The sequence below is a fragment of the Zosterops lateralis genome (assembly GCF_965231275.1).
Source record: "Zosterops lateralis genome assembly, chromosome: 3".
In the NCBI taxonomy this organism is placed as follows: Eukaryota; Metazoa; Chordata; class Aves; order Passeriformes; family Zosteropidae; genus Zosterops; species Zosterops lateralis.
In genome coordinates this window covers 58,497,260-58,516,287 of record NC_139764.1, presented here as the reverse complement: position 1 = coordinate 58,516,287, position 19,028 = coordinate 58,497,260, and the positions used below count along the sequence as shown (strand labels likewise).

Below are 19,028 nucleotides of genomic sequence, written 5' to 3'. Positions count from 1 at the left end.
TAAACATAATAAGAAAACTATTTTCTACATTTTTTATTCTATTTATAAGCCTAAAGAACTGCATGACCAGGTTTACTGTTGGATCTATTTGTATCTGCTAAAGTTTAAATTAACAATTTTTGTCTGCTCTCTTAATCCCTTATGCCATCCAAAATGTTATAGAAGAATAAATTGATAATTATTATTTAAATTTTAGTAAAGAAGGCAAACTCATCTCATTTGCCGTATGGGAGACCCAGAGTTCTTCAGAAGGAAAATTCCTACTGCCTCCTTTTCCATCATCAATATGTGAGTGGATACAGCAATGATATCTGGATGCCACTGTGGACTGCATACACTGTGAATAAGCCTGTAAGTTACCAAATATCTTTACTAATCTAAAACATAGGATCTAATGGTTTAGAAATGTGGTCCATTGATCAGGACCTGTTTAAGGGCTGGTGGATGTCATGTGACTAAGCCTCTTGTGTCTGAAAAGGAAAAAGTATTTTTGATATTTTTAAAATTTCAACTATCTTAAAATATAGTTTTGAACGGTGAGAATGTTAAGGACACAAAAGATATAGGAGAGTTGCTGCTAAGCTGGTTCTATTAAACCTGTTTCTGTAAAAGGGATATGCTGTCAAGACAATTCTCCATCTTGCCTGCCAATTCCTGTGGAAAAGCAGGCTGTGGTTTCCCAAATCAGAGGTTTTAAGCTTTCCTATGAGTACCAAGATCTTTTTCCTATTAAATACCTTTTATGTAACTCTATAAAACAATTTTCACTAATGCATATTTATGTATGTTCTTTGCTCTTTGTTACGTGATACAATTTCTGAAAAATGTAATTATAGTTGAATGAACCTCTGAGTGTTCAAGAGTATGTGGATCCAGATAAAATTGTTGAGTTTTCAGGGTCAGTAAACTAATGGACATCCATGAGCTTACTTGCCCTTATAATTTGACCCTTTTTCTAAGTTGCCTTGGGGAAATAGTTTCTATGTTGATTATCCTGTCTGAAGAGGACTGTTATTGATGTCTATGTGATTTCTTATTTCATCAGTACAAATATGAGGAAATTATTTTTATCAAATGTATGCTGCAAAAATCATAGTATTTCAGAAAATTTCATTCCATTCTTTCTACTAATTCTTCACTGTCTTGGTTGAAAGATCATTAATCCAATCCTAAGAAGGCTAAAAGTCATTTAAACAAATGTCCATTTCAACAAGGACTGTTTATACTTCATACTTGAAGAGCTACCCTTAAACCTTGCTATGAAAGTGCATTACCCAAATGAAAACTAGTTAATTATTTAATAAATTTTTTGTCTGATTTTGCTTTAAAAAGATTAAAAAAGTCCCACCAGAGCTGCAGTCTTCTTAATATTGAGCTTAAAAATAGCTCAAAAACCCAAAAAACTTTTCAGACATTTTCCTTTGTTGAACAACAAATTCTCAGTTAGCAAAGAATCAGAGAAGGTTAAGGGATTGGAATGGATCTTAAAGATCATTCAATCCCAATCCAGCCCTGCCATGGGCAGGGACAGCTCCCACTAGGCCAGGTTGCTCAAGGCTTTATCCAACTTGGTTTTGAACACTGCCAGGTTTGGGGAATCCACAACCTCTCCAGGCAACCTGTTGCAGTGTCTCACAACCCTCACATGAAAAAAATTTCTTCCTAATATCTAACCTAAATTTCCTCTCTTTTAATTTGTACCCATTACTCCTTGACTTATCACTACAGTTCTTGACAAAGAGTCCCTCTCTGGCTTTCCTGTAGGTCACATTCAGATACTGGAAGTGTATAAAGAAAGTTCTTGCTCAACTTAACATCTAAATTATGAGAAGTACATATTTTGCAGGAGTTTCTTGTAGCAGTTTATGCAACAATGTGGGAAGCAGTGAACGACTGAGACTGTAGTATTGGAGGATATAGGTCACAGCAGACTCTAATACAATGATGTATGTTTTCTGTAGAAAGAATAGGAAATAATAAATTCCGTCTCTAATAGTGTCAGAGACACAACAGTGAAAGGCTCTGAGTGTAAGAGCTCACACACTGACTTACCTTGCACATGATTTTTTATTACATGAGCTAATCAAGAGAAATAGGCTTTGTAAATTATAACACCTGTGGAAGGACAGAGGGATAGAGCTAATGCCTTTCATTGTAAGATTTGGCTGCAATACTTGGGAATGACACAAAGTTGCACTTTCTACAGAATTTTTATTGCAGCCTGGGTTAATTATGTTTGGATGCAGCCTGTGCAGTGCTTTATACAATTTGTAGGACGGGATATATCTCATAATTACATAGCTATAAAGAAGTTTAAATATTAAACTAGGTAATGCAGGTTGCACTTTCGCTGATTTTGTGTGATGTGGAAGTTTTGAAACTGGATGCATAACATACACCTGCAGATCTTAAATAAAAGATGTCAGCATTTTGGTTACTTAATATTCTCAGGAATAAGGAAAATTTAAGATTGAAGGACATTTGTTTTCTCAAGGTTTTATACTCATCTGCCAGGGAGGAAGGCACATTTTCTTGCAAAAAGACCACCACTCCTGACAGGGGCTGAATTTGACATCAGAGACCATAGCAGATGCTTAAACTCTGTCACATAATGCAAATAACTCATGCTTCTTGACATTATTGCTGGCTCATCAAAAAGCAATAACCTGCATCAAAAAGGACAATTCATGATGTCATAGGCACAGCCAATTTTCAGTTTTAGCTGCTTTCTTCAGGAGACCTTATGGTTCTTTGGCCTGAAATAGAAGGAGCCAAATTGGTGATGAATAGTTGGGTGTTTTTTTTGTTGGTGGGTTTTTTTTTTTTTTTTTTTTTTTTTGATACATGGTGTGGTCAGGAGTCAAATGAAGACTTATGTCTTTTAGATTTCATTCCATGTAGTGTATGATTTTCACTAATACACAATCTGACCATAATATGGCATCCATTTGAATTCTGATAAAAGGCACAAGAAGAACATTCCAGTTCTTTTTTTTCTGGTTGGTTTCAATTGATCAAAACAAACCATAGAAAATCAAATTAGATGTTTAATTTCTGTTTTTAAAGGTATAATGGAAAATATATTCCAGTCTTACCAAAATGAAAATAAATGTAAATGAGGATAAAAAACCACGTTAGAATCAAAAAAGCATATTCAGATATCTTAATGCTATTGTAAAATTATGAAAAAATTGTGTAGAAAATTTATAGGGGGAAAAAAGTGAAGGTTATAGAAAGAATTAGTCATCAGAATCACTTTTGGCCAGATGTTAATGTAGATGTTTGGCATGTTAATATGTTTTGGTGAAGTTAGTAAAGCCAGTAAAATGTACTAAATTTGCCATGGATTTCTTTATCTGTAACACCTCAGCAGCACAAGTTCTTACGGAGACTGCATTCTCAGATGAGGTGATAGTGTCATTTTTATATACCAGCTGCTTTCCAGGAGGATGTGACATCAAGTTTGTGTTTCCAGAAATATGTTAAAGTGACAAATGAGTCAAATGTGAAATCTGTTTTTGCCTAAGGTGTAACCTTATTTTGCTGCTACAATTTTACATGGTGCATACGGATTTCCCTGAATTACCTAAAAACAGAAGTAGAAGAAAAACACTACCCAGAAAACATTAGTGTCCATTACTTGCATTGACCTGATTCACTATGAAAATAGGAGAAGATTCAATGAAGTCCATTCTAGAAAGTTAAAGCCATACAAAGCATTGACTTAGCCACAGCCGTGGGTGTAAGACTTCTTTTTTTTTTCCTTTTCACAGGAAAACACATCTCCTCTTCCTCCCACTGTTTCAGACTGTCTGCGGCCTGATGTTAGAATCCCTGTTGCTTCGAGCCAAAATTGTTCTGACTACCCAGAAGGGCAGACCTTGACCCACAGTTTCCTCTATCCTCCCAGTGAGCATGGTTCTTTTTATAGAGAGACCTTAGAAAGTCTTAATCAGCTGGATGTGGGTTTATGTTTAAACATACACCCAAACACCAAAACAAACTTCTTGGGATCAGCATGTTGGGCAGAAAAAGGTTTCCAGTGTTCACAGACTGACCAAAAGCAGGGCAGCTGCTACTTGTATCTAAATATTTTCAGTTTAGAACACTTAAGGTTTTGTTTTTTTTTTTTTTTTTTTTTTTTTAATGGAGCAACTTGAATGTGATGAAAACTGGTTGGAATGATGTAAAGGGTTGGAAGGAAAAACTGTCTCTCTTCCTCTGCATAAATATTCATTTCCTATTTTCAAATTTGATAATTATTATTTTTAGTGGGTTTCTTGAACAAATTTGGAGATATGTTTGCAGTAGGATCATGCACTCATGCTCAAATGTAAAATGTAATGGAATTACAAGTACCTACAATTTATAGTGACATATAAATCAATTGGTCTTTGTATAGTATTCCATTCACTTATATTTTGGTCTTTTTATATAGACTACAATTCATCTGCTCTTGGACAGTATGATGCCTTACTCACCAGCAATATTGTTCCCATGTATAAAGCTTTCAAAGGTAGGTTGCAAAATTTTGATTAATTATGATTAATTTTTTATAAGTATTGTTCCGGATTTGATAAAGCTATCATGAAAATTTAAAACATTAATGCATGGTGTGCTCTATATCCAGATGTTGTGAAAATATACTTAAAACATTTTAAAAGTAGATGTTTAAAAATTATGACACAATTATAGGGTTTTTTTTTCTTCGTATAGTCCCATCTGATTTCTGCTTATCTCTGCTTACATGTTTGGTTTTGAATTTGCTCTTCATCTACTCTGTGCTGTCCTAACATGAAATGCTGGCTTTGAAACTCTCATAGAAATTTCCCTTGGGGAAATGCTCAAGGTGAATTAAAATTGCACTTTTTCCTTTTTCAAAATCTGAAGAGAAGACCTCAACAATATTAATTTTCCAATGCTATTTCTATAATAAATATTTTTATTATGCAAGTGTGGAAAACTTCCCATTCAGCCTGACTCACATTTGTTTGTAATCATTGATAAGAAATTTTCTATAACTGCTTATGATCCCATTTTACTCTTAGGCCTAGGCTCATTTTCTTAGAAAGCGCATAAAAAGAGGAATTACATAAGGAAAAAGTTGGAAAAAATCTAATTATGTAACTACCTTTCTAATACATTCAGACCTCATTTGTTCATTCAGTCATAAAAAAACAGAGATCAGAAGACCTAAGGGCCTTTAATCTTCCAAGTAAAAATCAAAGTTTTCAAGGAAAAGAACAAAAAGTTTCTATAGACTATCAACAATTGGTAAATCAATAGGAGATGGCCTCAATGCCCCAAACACATCAGGTTTTTTTGCCATGCCAGTTGTAAATATTTGAATAATCTCACTAGCTTATATCCTACAAATTGTATTTTCTCAAATGACATCTGTGAAATAAGCCAAATTATCTAGTGATGCTTGGTATGAGTTCTGTACAGTTCAACTAACACTCAGGTGGTGAGTATTCCTCTCACAAAACCATTATGTTGGTTCCTACTATTTGTCACACTGCAGGTACAGGCAGATCAGACAGAAATTAATGATTAATTAAGTATTTAATTAGTTGTAGGTTTTCAAACTACAGCTGAAAATTTGAACCAGCTGAAAATTTGATCTTCAGCTTTAGATCAAGTTGTTATACACTCCAGTAGTGCAATTTGCCTTGCAGGACTATAGTAGCATTTTCAGCACCTCTTTCAATGGCAAGTGGGAGTATGTCCCTTCTGATGAAATCTGAATTTTGTGTAACAAAGATTTGATTTTATGGGCAGTTTAGTTCTGAACTGTTTTTTATTAATCTACAGTGAAAACACAAATGCACTATTTTTCTTCAGTGGTGAAATTACTTTAAATTGATATTAATTTTGCTTTTATTTTCTTTTTATGACAGACATATGGGACTATTTCCATGATGTGCTTCTTCAGAAGTATGCTAGAGAAAGGAATGGGGTAAACGTTATCAGTGGACCAGTGTTTGATTACAATTATGATGGCCATTTTGATAGTCCTGATGAAATTGAGCAGTAAGTACATGGAAAAGTCAGAAATCAAACTCTGTATGACTTCCACTGTGTTTCCACACAAACAAATTATTATTTAAAAAGACCAAGAAACAAGTATCATGGAGAATGCAGTATTCTCTTTATAATCCTCCATCCACTATTACTCATACAATAGGAAATACTCTTACAAACAGATACAATACCATAGAAGTTGAAGTAAAGAATAAAAAGCTGTACAGCTACATGTGTATCTCTATACACATGCACAGGTACAGTCTAGTAATTACTTTCTCAAGTTTATGCCTAGATTTTAGATTTTGAGCCTCATTAGAAATGCTGGGAGAATATATGACATTTAAATGTGCAGAAGACATGCTTAAGCATAATTTTCTCACTTTCATGTTGTGCTCACTCACCAGTTTGTTGTTTCTTTCTATTGTCTCAAACGGATGTATTTCGTCAAAGGTCAGATTTGTGTGTTTGCCTTCATTGATAATGTAACTGGAAATGTAAAATATAACATTCCTGAGAGGTACCTCTGCATAACTATGGCTTACACAGCTCACTGTAACATCTGACATGTTTACACATAGATTATAAAGACCAATTATTTATGTCAGTGAATAAGGATACAAGGAAATAAACACAGAATTAGAACAACTTAGATTAGGGAAAATACCTTGTGAAAATAAGAGCATTTATGGAGTAGAAAGGTGCTGGGAAATCTACACAGCTGAATCTGTTACTGTAGATGTTTTATTCAGGCTAGGCTTGACCACATCTGTTAAAAATGGTTTGGGAATGGGAAAATCAGCCTGCCACGTAGTAGGAGGGTGGAAGGGAGGAGAGTCACAACTTCCTTCCAAGCAGAATGCTGTAATACCCAGTTGACCACATAATGCTGCCTCCAGTTTGGAATAAGCATGTTTTAGTCAGTATAGTTAGGCAGTCATACAAAGCAGCATAATAATTTCAGTGATAGTGTTTTGTTCAATACTGATCAAAAAAGCTTGGTAAACATTCAGCTCCTTATAGACAAGAGTGACCATGTTTTCAGAGTAGTAAGAAAAGGGCAGCAAAGATATTTTCAACTGAGTATCCTAAACTGGTTTCCACAGCACAGAGCTGCACATCACTGTTCTAGCATTTCTCAATGGCAATGAGTAAGAAGTTAATCTTCTCATCACTCTCCTCCAATTCACATGGTTGAAATTCTTAGTATAATGAAGGACAAATATGAAGCTCTATTCTGACTCTTCCAGAGGTAGAGATCTCTGGCTTTGGCAAAGTAGAGTATTGACCATGTTAAGCAGTCCTGTTTCAGTGAGACTACTTGTAGCACACAGAGTAATCCATGTGTGTTTGGCTGTTCATTAAATAAATGGTGAAGCTGTCTATCCCATCAGGTATTTTTTTAAATTACAAAAGAAATTTAAATTATATAGTGTTGAAAAATAAATGCTGAGATAAATTCTATAAATTTCAAATTGCATCAGAGGTGTTAATATTTGATACCTCAACAAATCCCTAATTAATGTTTGTTTTGTAGGTATGTAAATGATACAAAAATCCCTGTCCCAACCCATTACTATGTGGTTCTCACAAGCTGCAAGAACACATCCTATACTCCACTGAACTGTTCAGGGTCCTTGGATGCTTTGTCTTTTATCATTCCTCATCGACCTGACAACACTGAAAGCTGTGCTGTAAGTATAGTTCTATGTACCTGTGTGCCAATGAGCTTTGTGAACTGATTCCCATTGGAATCTAATCGTCCGGGGAATCTTTTCAGTCTGTGAAATTAACTCGTTCCCAATGAGCTGAGAATGAGCTGAGAGGTAAAGCAATCACCAGAAGAGCAAGGAGCGCCAGGAGAGGTAGCTGGAAACTAATAAGCTGATAGGAAGCAAAGAGGAAGAAAGGAAGGTAAGATAAGAGGACTGGGAAATGCTGTCACCTGAGAAGGGCTGAGAACAGCAGCACAGGCCACAGGAAGATGAGATATCTTTATGGAAGACTGCAGGATAAGCTTACTCCAGAGGTATCAGAGGACTTTGGGTGTTATTTCTTTCAATTGCTAGAAAGTTCCTTCAGTTACTTATTCCACCTCTATGAGAAATTAGACAGAAGGCATTTGAATAGATCCTGCAGTTAAAATTTTTACTCGAATTAAATAAAATCTCTGCTTACCACTAACAATGTAGATCTTATGCCTTGTAGCAAATAAAATACATTATCTGAGTGTAATATGTATTGTTGAGGCAGCTGAGTATCTATTCAACAAACTCTGGGTTGCAGAAGGTTCCTAAACTCAGTGTATATATATTGCACAAGTACAGCTGCACATACTTGAACTGTCCTCACAGACAGTTTTTAGTTTATTTATAACTTTGAACTCATAACTCCAGACAGGTGCAAGCTTGCCCTACTTGGAAACAACTTGTGTCTCCCCATTTGTAGTGTAGATAATCCACAACTTCCCAGTGAGATCCTTTTAGTTGGTGAGGATTGACTAATCATTAAAATGAATTAGTCATTATACTTTAGGAATTGACTGTAATTTCTAAAGTTTAGCTATAGATCCCAAATATCTTCACACTTTGTATTCATAATGCTTGGCAGTAATATGAATTTAATGGATCATTTGCATCAGAAGCAGATATTGTTAATGAAAAAGCAAATTACCATCTATTTGCAAAAAAACCCTTGTAGTAAAAGAGCAGAAAATCACATTTTTTAATTGATTTGTGGTTGCAATTTCATTGTTTTCCCCATCTAACCAGAAATTACTGTTGCTGTCCAGCAGTCAAGACTGAGCTTCTGTAAGGACTTCTTGTGAGTTATCAGGTGCCTGTTGCTTGACTGGCCTGAACAGTGCAGCTAATCTGTACTGTAACTAAAACTATCCTTACATGTGTGTTTGAAACCTGACTTGTGCATTTTGTAGTTAAAAGTTGCAATTGCCATTTCAGCATAATTCTTCTTCTCTTGTCACTTTGGAAGTGGAGAGGTGGGTAGAAGAGACATACACTTGATTCTGTTTAAATGAGATCCCTAAAAGCAAGGTTGTAAGGATGCCCAGGAAAGCCTGAAAGAAATTTTACCAACTGGAGGCCTTTAATCTGTCAAACGATGTCAAACACTGGTGATTGCCTGACACTGCCACCAAATAATGGAGGGCTTTTTATGTGTTTGAACACTGTTCTTGTTTGTTTTGACAGGAAAATAAGACACTTTCCGAATGGGTTGAAGAGAGAGTTCAGGCTCATTCTGCACGTGTTCGGGATGTGGAGTTGCTAACTGGGCTTGACTTTTACCAGGAAAGAAATGAATCCGTCTCTGAGATCTTGAGGCTAAAGACATTTTTGCCAATATTTGAGACTGAAAGTGACTGATTATCTTTGAGAAAGGGGTTGGTGCTTGGAATAAAGAAAATTTAAGTGATTTCACGTATTTCCTTGCTTAAGTGTGTGGGAGTATTTTTCAAATTTATGTTTTTCAGTAAAATGTTTTGTGCCTATATAATTTGAATAAAAATTATACATAAAATTATCTAAAGGGAATTAAATCATCATCGCTGAGCCAGGCATTCAAAATACAGAATATATTTTTTATTATGCAAAAACTAATATATGATATTACTATAAAACTACATGACGTATTATATGTGATGTTATATATATAACAGTAGTAGTAATGATTTAAAAAAATGCAAAAGGAACATACTTTATACTACAGAGACACCAGAATTGTAAATTGTATATAAAATGCTTCTACAATGGAATTGATAAATGAAACAGTTTGAGAGGGGTATGTGTGGTTTTTTTTTCCCTTGTGTTTATCAGAGAGGTTATGGTTCTCTAACACAAGCATGTCCTGAAATGTTCTGAATTTCTCTTTCTCCCTTATTAATTCACATGGAAACATATTCAGACTCACTAAAAGTTTGTATGTAGTGCAAATGATCATCACCTATGTTTTCCACTTGGGTTAATTCATTATACTAATAACAAGTGAAGTGAATGAGCTATATTCTTGTACCCTTCAGAAATCTTAAAACATTCTGAACATGAAGAGGTGAAAGAAATGCTCTACACAGAAGAATTTTGTCTTGATATTTACCTGTATTTGCAATGGTTTCCAAATGCCTGGTGATAACAAAATGTTTCTATCTATTTTTAAATAGTTAAACTTAAGATTAGAGCACAAAGCTAGTAGTAACATCGGAAATAAATAGACACTCTTTTTGTAGAGACTTTGTACACAAGTACTCTATAACACTGTGCTGTACATAGATTATTACTGAGGACAGGTAAATAGGACAAGACAGTGGAAATTCCTAGATTATACTAATAAAAAAATGTCACCCAGTAACAGTGTTGAGATGAACTACTCCACTACAAATGCTGCTAAGTGCATTTATGAATAACATAATGATATTCATGAATGAAAAACAGACAATTGATAATTTGATTTATTGGCACAGTGGGAGCATTTTAAAGAAACATGTCATAGTGTGTTTCAATCTATAAAACTAACTGTGGACTGAAGGAGCTATGTCTGTTTAAAGAAGAAAACTTTAAACTTCCAATCTTTTTTTGCACAAAGCCTACCGCAGGACATATTTTCCCCCAAGTCCCCGAGATGATCAGTGTGTGCCCACACTCCAGACAGAGTTTAGCAATACTGATCTTAAAATCATGATGTGAGACCACGCTGAACATTAAGATTTTTATCTCAGGGAAACCATAACACCATCACAGAGTTGTTCACCACCTAACAATGTTGCAACATCTAAGTCTGCCCACCTAAATCGGAGACTTCTGCTAAACTGCCCCACTTAAGAAAACAACTCTTTTCTCACTTCATGGTAAATCATACCCTAATTCAAGTAGAAAAATCTACACTCTTACTGTGGAAGGGTGCGACAAAACAGTGACTAAATGTATAAAATAGATTGGGTTTATTTTACTCTGAAATGCTGAGAAATTCAAAAGTTAAAGTAACAACAAATAGACAACACAAACACCATATTTAATTTAAAAACATATCCCTTCTTTCTTAATCATTCTGCTTTGTCCTGAGATCTAAGAAATTATGCTGTTTCTGAATATTTCAAACTTCTGGTTTCTAGGAGATGTGAGTATAGCTTTCCCAAATTGGTAAGCCCTTTGTTTTTGTGTTTTGCAATCAGTTCTGAAACTCCCAAGGCTGAAGTGGAATAACCACAAATTAATCTGCTGACTCTAAAAGCAGATGTTGCCAAGTCTCAGCTCTCAGAGCCACCTTCTATGTGAGAATTAAAAACGTAAATTCTGTAAAACATGATTTTCCATAGATAATTATTGAAGCTAAGAAACTGAGTGCTCCTGTAGACATTGAAAATCTGAACTCTGGAGGACCTTGATGCTTCCCTCTCTTATGCTTGGATCTTTTTAAGTTTTAGAGTATTAGAACCAAACATCTAAGCAAACTTGGCACTAGCTGTATCTAGTCTTTTTTCTGTAGCAAGGCAGAGTAATAATGAAAGAAAGTAGACAAGGGAAACAGCCTACTCTGCTCCAGAAAAGGCAGAGCAAGGAAAAGCTTAACTGATGTTTTTTCAGTGAGTGCTACTGTTTCCCTAATACCACACCCTGGCTCTGTGAGACTGTCGCCATATAAAACAAAGCTTTTTTGTTCGCTTAATATTTATTATAGAGACTGCTGGCTTTTTATCGGTACCTCCCTGAAGTACCTTCAAAGCTGAGTGCAGACACCGAAGTGGCACAGAACACCCTTTGCCTTGGACATCTTCCCTTAAGGGAAATTATGTCAATGGATATATATAGAAAGGACTGTTTTTAAAAATTACCTCCCTCACTGGTCCTGCAATGTTTGTACACAGAATGATGGGATTTTTCATATGCAGCATGTGCAATTGCGTTTGTAAGTACAGATTTTTTTCTATCCTTCCTGTGCCATTTCTGTGCAGTAAGGGAGTTACTACCTCTGGGTATTAGAAAGACCGTCAACAGGAAGGCAAGCAAATCCATCATGGATCCAAAGTCTTGAGAAAAGTGGAGGCTCAGAAGTGTCCTCTTAGAGCAGCACTTGCCTGTCCCACCACAATTTCCCTGGGGAGGGAGAAATGAAGACTACTGGCAGACTTTCCTTACCATAGTCTGAAAGTGGCAGGAAATACAAATCCCTCCCAGACCCTGAAACATGATCCAAAGAATGGGAGTGTCTTCTGAAGGATGAAAAGTGCTGGGTGGAATTCAAATTGGTATTAGCCAGGGTCAGGACTTGGGACAGCTTTGGGTTTGACAACAACCAGACTTGAAGCAGAAGTGCCAAGGACACCAATTACTTACAAATGTACATTAATGAGACTTGGCAACTACTGTGTCCCATAAACCAACCTGTCCACTGTCCCAGAAGCTCAGCCACAGCCTGCTTTGCCTGTAATGGTTGGGAACTGGAAGGAGAGTGAGTGCTTCCTAAGACTGGCTGAAAAGAAATGCATTTCTCCAGGTCTTACCCTATGTGAGAGAAGCATGGCTGGGAGGAAGAGTACTTTGGCTTTCCGGAGGCTTTTCAAGGAAAGACAAAATTGCAGAGCTTTCTTTGGTGTCTATCTTGCCTCTTATCAGTGAGTCAGATTGCTGCCTAACAACAGCAGTCATTAGAGATGGAACAACTGCCTAAAGGGATGTGTGGTTTTGCACAAGATAAGGAAGTGTACAGAGTGGTGTTACAAGCCAAAAGCTAGGGCAGCTTCATCCGGGCAGGAGGCAGGCTCAGTCTTTCCTCCCCACCAAAGAAGAAGCTCAACTACTCTGATATTTGGCAGTAAGGATGGCGTTTCTCTGCCAGGTCATACCTTAACTACAGATTCCAGAATCACAGTTACAATGGCAGTAGGAGATGATTCAGAAATCACTCTCTCAGGAAGGCCATGGCTGGACAAGTAAATTTTGACCACTTTGTGACTTCAATGGGATCAACAGTTCACAACAATTTTGCCAACCATACTGTCATACAACAATCAATACTAACATACAACAACCAATCCAGCTGTGCTTGCAAATCACACAGAAAAGGCAACTGAGTTTAAAAAATTGCATGACTGTCTGTGGTGCCATATAGCTGAAATAAAAATGAACTCTAGGTCTGGCTCCACATTTTGATGGGGGTATGAGCCAAAATTAAGTTCTGTAAATTCCTTAAATCAAACCCCCCTTTTTTTCTCTTATTCTGTCTTTCAGTAACCTGGGATCTTCTAAGCCTGCTTCAGAAAGGATATCCACATTAATTCAGGAGAATCTCTGAATGCCTACAAGGTCTAGTTATAGGGTAAGATGGAGACAAAACCTGTATGTAACTTGAAGGTTAGTCTAGATGCATTTCACAGATCACTGCCAACATAGTGGATCTTAATATACCAAAGCTTTATTCTTAGGTTTAAGCTGAATCTCCTGTGTTTCAGTTCGTGTCCATTGCCTCTTGCCATGTCACTGGGTACCACTGAAAATAGCCTGACCCCATCCTCTTTGCACCCTCCCTTCAGGTATTTGTACACCTTGATAAAACCCACCCAGACTTGCTGAGGGTACAGTCTAGCCCATGGGATATGTTGGACACTGGTGGAGGCAGTATAGACCTCTAGTGACTACTCAGCAGTGGGAATGCCTCAAAGGTCCAAGGCTAAGATTTTTGCTTTTTCAGGAATGCTTTTTGAAGCATTTTGTACATTGTTCTGATTTTTTTGATAGTGACAGAATACAGGCCTGTTATTCTGTAGGCAGAATAAAAGTTTTCTTGTAGTCCTGCAGTTCAGATATGTCAGACTTTTTAGTATGATGAAAGCTGTGTCAGTCAGCTGTAAACATAGAAGACTCAATTTGATCAACCAAAAGAATTCCATAACTGTTACCTCTGCACTTTGAGGGGTAACAAGTTGCAACGTGGGTGTGGACCCTCACAGAGGACAGCATGCAGCAGCAGGGTCAAACACGGAAGGCTCTTTATTATCTGACTCAAATAACTTATATACACTTTTTTCAGAGGGCCAGGATTGGCCCAAGGAAGTTACAATCTCCTGACCTGATTGGTCACTCTTACTTTCAATCATGTTCTCCTCTCAGAGAACAATTATGCAAAACATACAGATAAATTCTAAGAATACACATTGTTTACATGGAGCAGCGTGAGAATCAGGCTGCAAAGGTTCAAACACTTGAAAGCAAGAAAGTCAGGGGCGACACATAACAATTAGAGGAAGTAACAATCTTTCTGTCCTTCTTCTCATATCATATTCAGGTCATACCGCAGAATTCTCTCTCAAATCTCAGGAGTATCCAACTCTTCCAAGGAAGAAGGAGGATTTACGGGGAATTGCTGAGAAAAGCATTTTGAAAAAGAAAGCTCTGTTTACTCTTCAGGCAAGCTAGTGAATGTAATTTCCAGCTATTCAGCTGTGCTGGTTTGGACTTTTTTTTTACTCATTCCTATTTGCTATTAGGGGAAAAGCTGATGGAATTGTGTCTAGCTACCAAAACTACATCTGTGAATACCATTTCCATGATCTCTAGAACATTTGAAGGATATCTCCATCAGTCAAGAATGCAAAACATGATTCAGAAATGATAGTAAGTTTTAACTTCTCATGATTTTCTCCTTCATTTTAGGCAAAACAATGCCTTTTCTGCATCTGCAAACACATTTTCAAGAAATAGCATAATTCAAAGAGGTTAGTTGGCAGCCCTCCTTTCTACTCTTCCCCAAGAGACATTGTCCACACCTTTTAATCTCGTTAGTTTATATTATTTTTTTTTTTTTTCAGATTATAGATGCTGGATATCCTCCTAACACCATTAAGCATTCCAAATGAGTCTTCAGTTACAAAGAGGAGGAAGGTCAGAAAAAAGTGCCCTGTCTGAGTGCAGAAAACCCTGAATACTGACATTTTTTTCCTTTGTGTTTTTAAAAAGCTTAACCGCAGACCCATGGGAAAGGTGAGTTCAAGCTGTTGCTTACTCTAATTCTTTCCACAGAATGAGAAATCTTGCCTCATTTCCTTTACTCAGTTATGAGTTAGATCACATTTTATGTGGCACGCAACTCAATCTTATGAATAGGACAAAGTTTTGGAAACAGTTTAGCTGCATAATCTGAGGAAACACATAATATGAGCTCATATTTGTGGCAGTAATTTTTAATTTTGTATTAGGAAATTTTAATTTATTAACATTTTCAACAATTTTCAGGTGCTGTTTGGTATATCAAGCTTGCTTTTGGCAGTTTGGCAGCAAATAATTCCCTGTAATCTTGATTCCTAAAGGTAGTGCCAGACAGAGGGGCAGCAAACAGGATGCTGTCTGATGGGAAGGGAGATGGCAGGAAGGCTTGTTTCTAAAAGGACTGGTAATGTTTCCTTAGGAAAATTATGGGCTGTGGGGGGCACAATGACTGGTCAGTGACTTCTCTTTGTAGTTGACCTACAATATTGGGGAGAAGAAGAAACCTCGTAAGTTCCTGGGTTTTTCTGTGTGGCATATTACTGGCTGTGTCTGCTGTTTAACCTCCTTCCCATGGTTCCTGCTCATCATTTCTCTTGCTCCAGTGTGCTTCTTTATCTCTCCCCAGCACTGGTCGTGTTTGTTCCCATCATCTGTGTCTCAATGTGGTTTTCATCTTCTCCAGCTGTTGGTACTTGCAAGGAAAGAAGTCTCAGCTCCTTTCTCCAACTTGGCCCTTGGCATATGGCTCCACTGCTCATGTGCCAACCACTCTTCCTAAACCATTAATTTGGAATAAAGCCAGTATGTGAACTAATTTCATGCTCAGTCTTTGGGACTGTGATCAGTGCCATCTGTGATCATGCTTTCTGAGACCAGAAATCATACTGTTTCTGCAGCTCAGGATTATCAGAACGTTTAGTGTAGAAGTGATGAATTTAGCCATTAAAGTCACACAGTATCTGACAAAGGAATAGAATGAGCTATTAGGAAACCCAGAAACAAGCATTTTTCATCAGAAAGATCTTTAACATTTTACACCCTGCATGGCATCGTAACTATTCTCTGAGGTACAGCTTTAATTTAATGTACTTGTATAAAGACCCTTAGAAAATTTCTGTTGGTCTGAATGACTTCTGTTTGAGAACTTCTAAGTAAACCATTGTATGAGAAATGCTGCAAAACCATTATATGGGTTACAAAAGTTTATATAGTTTTTCTTTTAATGTCTTCCTCACAAGGAAAATGGTTAAGAGAAATAATCCAGCAAAGACGTTGTACTGCCAACTGTTCTATCTATTATTAAAAGCTACCAAATATTACCAATGAAGTGCATTAAAGCAATGTGAAAACTTTATATAGAAATAAAAAATAGACTAAAATATTTTTGTATCTTGCATAATAAGCACCATATATTTCAAAGCAGCAGGGAGAAATTGCTATCTGCTGTTAGTGCAATTATGGAAAGTTCCCTCTTTCCCAGCTATGAATAACCTAATACAACCATGGGCACAATGCTGCAATATTACTTGACAAATTTGCTAATTGATTGCTGTAAAAATTGGCACCTTTTGAAACACAATTGATACGTGACATAAAATCAAAAGGAAATCTGAATAATTCAGGAACTTTATGAAATCCTCTGTAAGATTACATTTTTTCATAGGAATTGATTTTCTATTACATGTTTCTCTACTGTGGTTAATGCAGAATCAATAAAAAGAGCACTGTAAAATAGCACTGAACAAAGTTTGTTCTGGCTGAAGCTTCTGCTTTATGAATCACTGAATCCACAGTCTACTTCATGTCCAACCAAGCTGCACAGCTATTCTGGACAGCTATAGCATGGGATAATGACATATGGGACATGACACATCAGTGTCCTGTTTATGCTCAAGGTTTTTCCTGTGTGACATCTTGGTTTGTTTACTGAGGTTTGAGGCTAAACTGAAGAAAAGTGTGATTTCCTCTTCGTCTCTGATAATCCATTTGCTTTTTAACTGCTCAGTGTCCTTTTTGAACTACCGTCAATTTGTGCTCCTTACTTTGAATCCAAAAGAGATGTTCCATGTATACTGGTGTCTATATGGCCACGGGGGCCTTGGCTGTACTGTGTAACTGTGGTGATGCCCGAAAGGCCAAGTAGAGGAGAGACAATAAAGAATGCCATAATTGCTTCTTCAGATATTAATTCTGAATGGTTTCACATATAGCTACTTATGAGTTTGGCCAGCTCAGACCAGGGGGCACAAAGGTGGTGTGTAGACCTGGGATGACCATCAGTGGCAGTGAAACTTCCAGGAATGTGGTCTTAGTCGTCCTGAAGCCTGTATAGAGGGCTTCAGATAGCTCCTATGTAATAGAAAACTTGCTTTATATATAATGATACATAAATTTACTAACTGTAGATTCCAGCTGGAAATCTATACCTGTTGAGAAGTGAGATTCTCACCAGTAGGTTTCTGGAACAGCTACTCTACGAAAATTGCAAGGGATGAACAAAAATACTCTGAAGTAAAGAGCTTGGTCAACCTCTCAATCAGATTCTTACCCACCATAGCAGGCAACTGCCTCCATGACGCACTTGGGCCTGTGTTCTCTGCCTCAGTGAATAAGGATTAAGTGAAAGAAAAAAATGCGTTTTTACTTTAGGAAGGTAATGCAAGACCTGTTTGACTGAGACAGTGATTAACGATGTTTAACAGAAATTAACACATCCTTGCCAACCAGTAACTTGAGAAACTTGCCTGGGTTTACTGCAATTTAAATAAAAAGCATCCCTGTGGCTAGGATTTGTATGAGCACTGCTGATGCTGCCATTTCATCAGTCCTAGCTCATGCTCTGCTTTGGTTCCTTGTGAATCATATTCCTGAACATGTGGATAGGAAAACGGTATTCCCTACTTGCTTTGCTTCCAGATGTGTTTGCGAGGTTGGGAAGAATGACAGGAGATGTTATGCTGGGCCAGAAAATGTCTGTACAAAGTGCTTTTGACTAGCTATGAAGAAAAGGGCATGGATAGAGTTGGTCAGAAAAAGCTTAATAAAAGTTATTTGGGTTTCGTGGAGGGTTTTGTGGGTTTTTTGGGAGGTTGGCTTTTTTTTTTTTAATGAATTAGTCAGATCATGAAATTAAATAATTTTGCAGAGTCTGAATTTGCTTTCAGTGGTGTCCCAATACAGCCACGTCAGCCAGACAATTTTCAGAACAAGGTTAGATGCCAACACATCATCTCCATGACTTTCTTTCAGGCTTCTCCCAAACAGACAAACAACCTGAACTCACTGAATCCTGGCTGACAGGCATATTGCTCCATGGCCTGCTGAGATGTCAAGATCCAGAGCTGGAGCAGCTTGCAGGCATGAACTTGATGCAAGATTTTGTACAACTTGAGTGGGTGTCTTAATAACCAATCTGCCACTTGTTTTGCTGTTCCTCTGTCTGATGGGTCCCCACGCCTGAAAGATAGCTCTGACCTGGTGCTGAATGTGAGGTTTTGAAGTCCTAAAAATTCCCTGAGGGCAGGAAACTTTTTCCAGTGCAGCATTTCTGCCATGACTCTCCTCTTCAGCACATCCAAAACTCATGCTGTTGTCCTTGCTTGCTTTGCCAAAATCCTATTCCAACTCCTCATAAGAAGAAGATGTATGAATTTTTGTTGGAACATATACAGAGACTGGGCAAGGCAGCCTGGCTAAAAGGAGAACAGGCACATGATGGAAGATGTGGTCTGCTCAGAAACTTTCATGTCAGAGAAGCTGCCTTGCAGGTCATTTCTATTTATATCTACTGAGAGCAGACAGAAGATAAAGAAGAACTGCAAAGCCCCAAAGGCAATTATACTTATTAAATTTCCTAGATGTGAGATATAATGACTGGGTGACAATAAAGTGACTATGATAATAGCTTGGTCCCTACACCTTTTGTTATGCAGGATGCAGCAGTTCATCACCGTTCATCAGTATCATTATTTCATTAGTGTCAGAAAACTACCTAACTCTTATCCTAGGATA

General features: G+C 37.1%; 1 protein-coding gene across 1 annotated transcript in view; it reads left to right on the top strand.

Annotated features, from left to right (window-relative positions):
- The window catches only part of ENPP3 (ectonucleotide pyrophosphatase/phosphodiesterase 3), a 37,057-nt gene extending 27,284 nt beyond the window's left edge, over nucleotides 1–9,773 (top strand). Inside the window, exons 20-25 of the mRNA XM_083858018.1 lie at nucleotides 197–351; nucleotides 3,774–3,909; nucleotides 4,439–4,516; nucleotides 5,901–6,033; nucleotides 7,562–7,718; nucleotides 9,234–9,773. Coding sequence (XP_083714144.1) covers nucleotides 197–351; nucleotides 3,774–3,909; nucleotides 4,439–4,516; nucleotides 5,901–6,033; nucleotides 7,562–7,718; nucleotides 9,234–9,407 — 833 coding nt within the window. The 3' untranslated portion in view covers nucleotides 9,408–9,773. The remainder of the gene's footprint in view (nucleotides 1–196; nucleotides 352–3,773; nucleotides 3,910–4,438; nucleotides 4,517–5,900; nucleotides 6,034–7,561; nucleotides 7,719–9,233) is intronic.
- The last annotated feature ends 9,255 nt before the right edge of the window (nucleotides 9,774–19,028 follow it).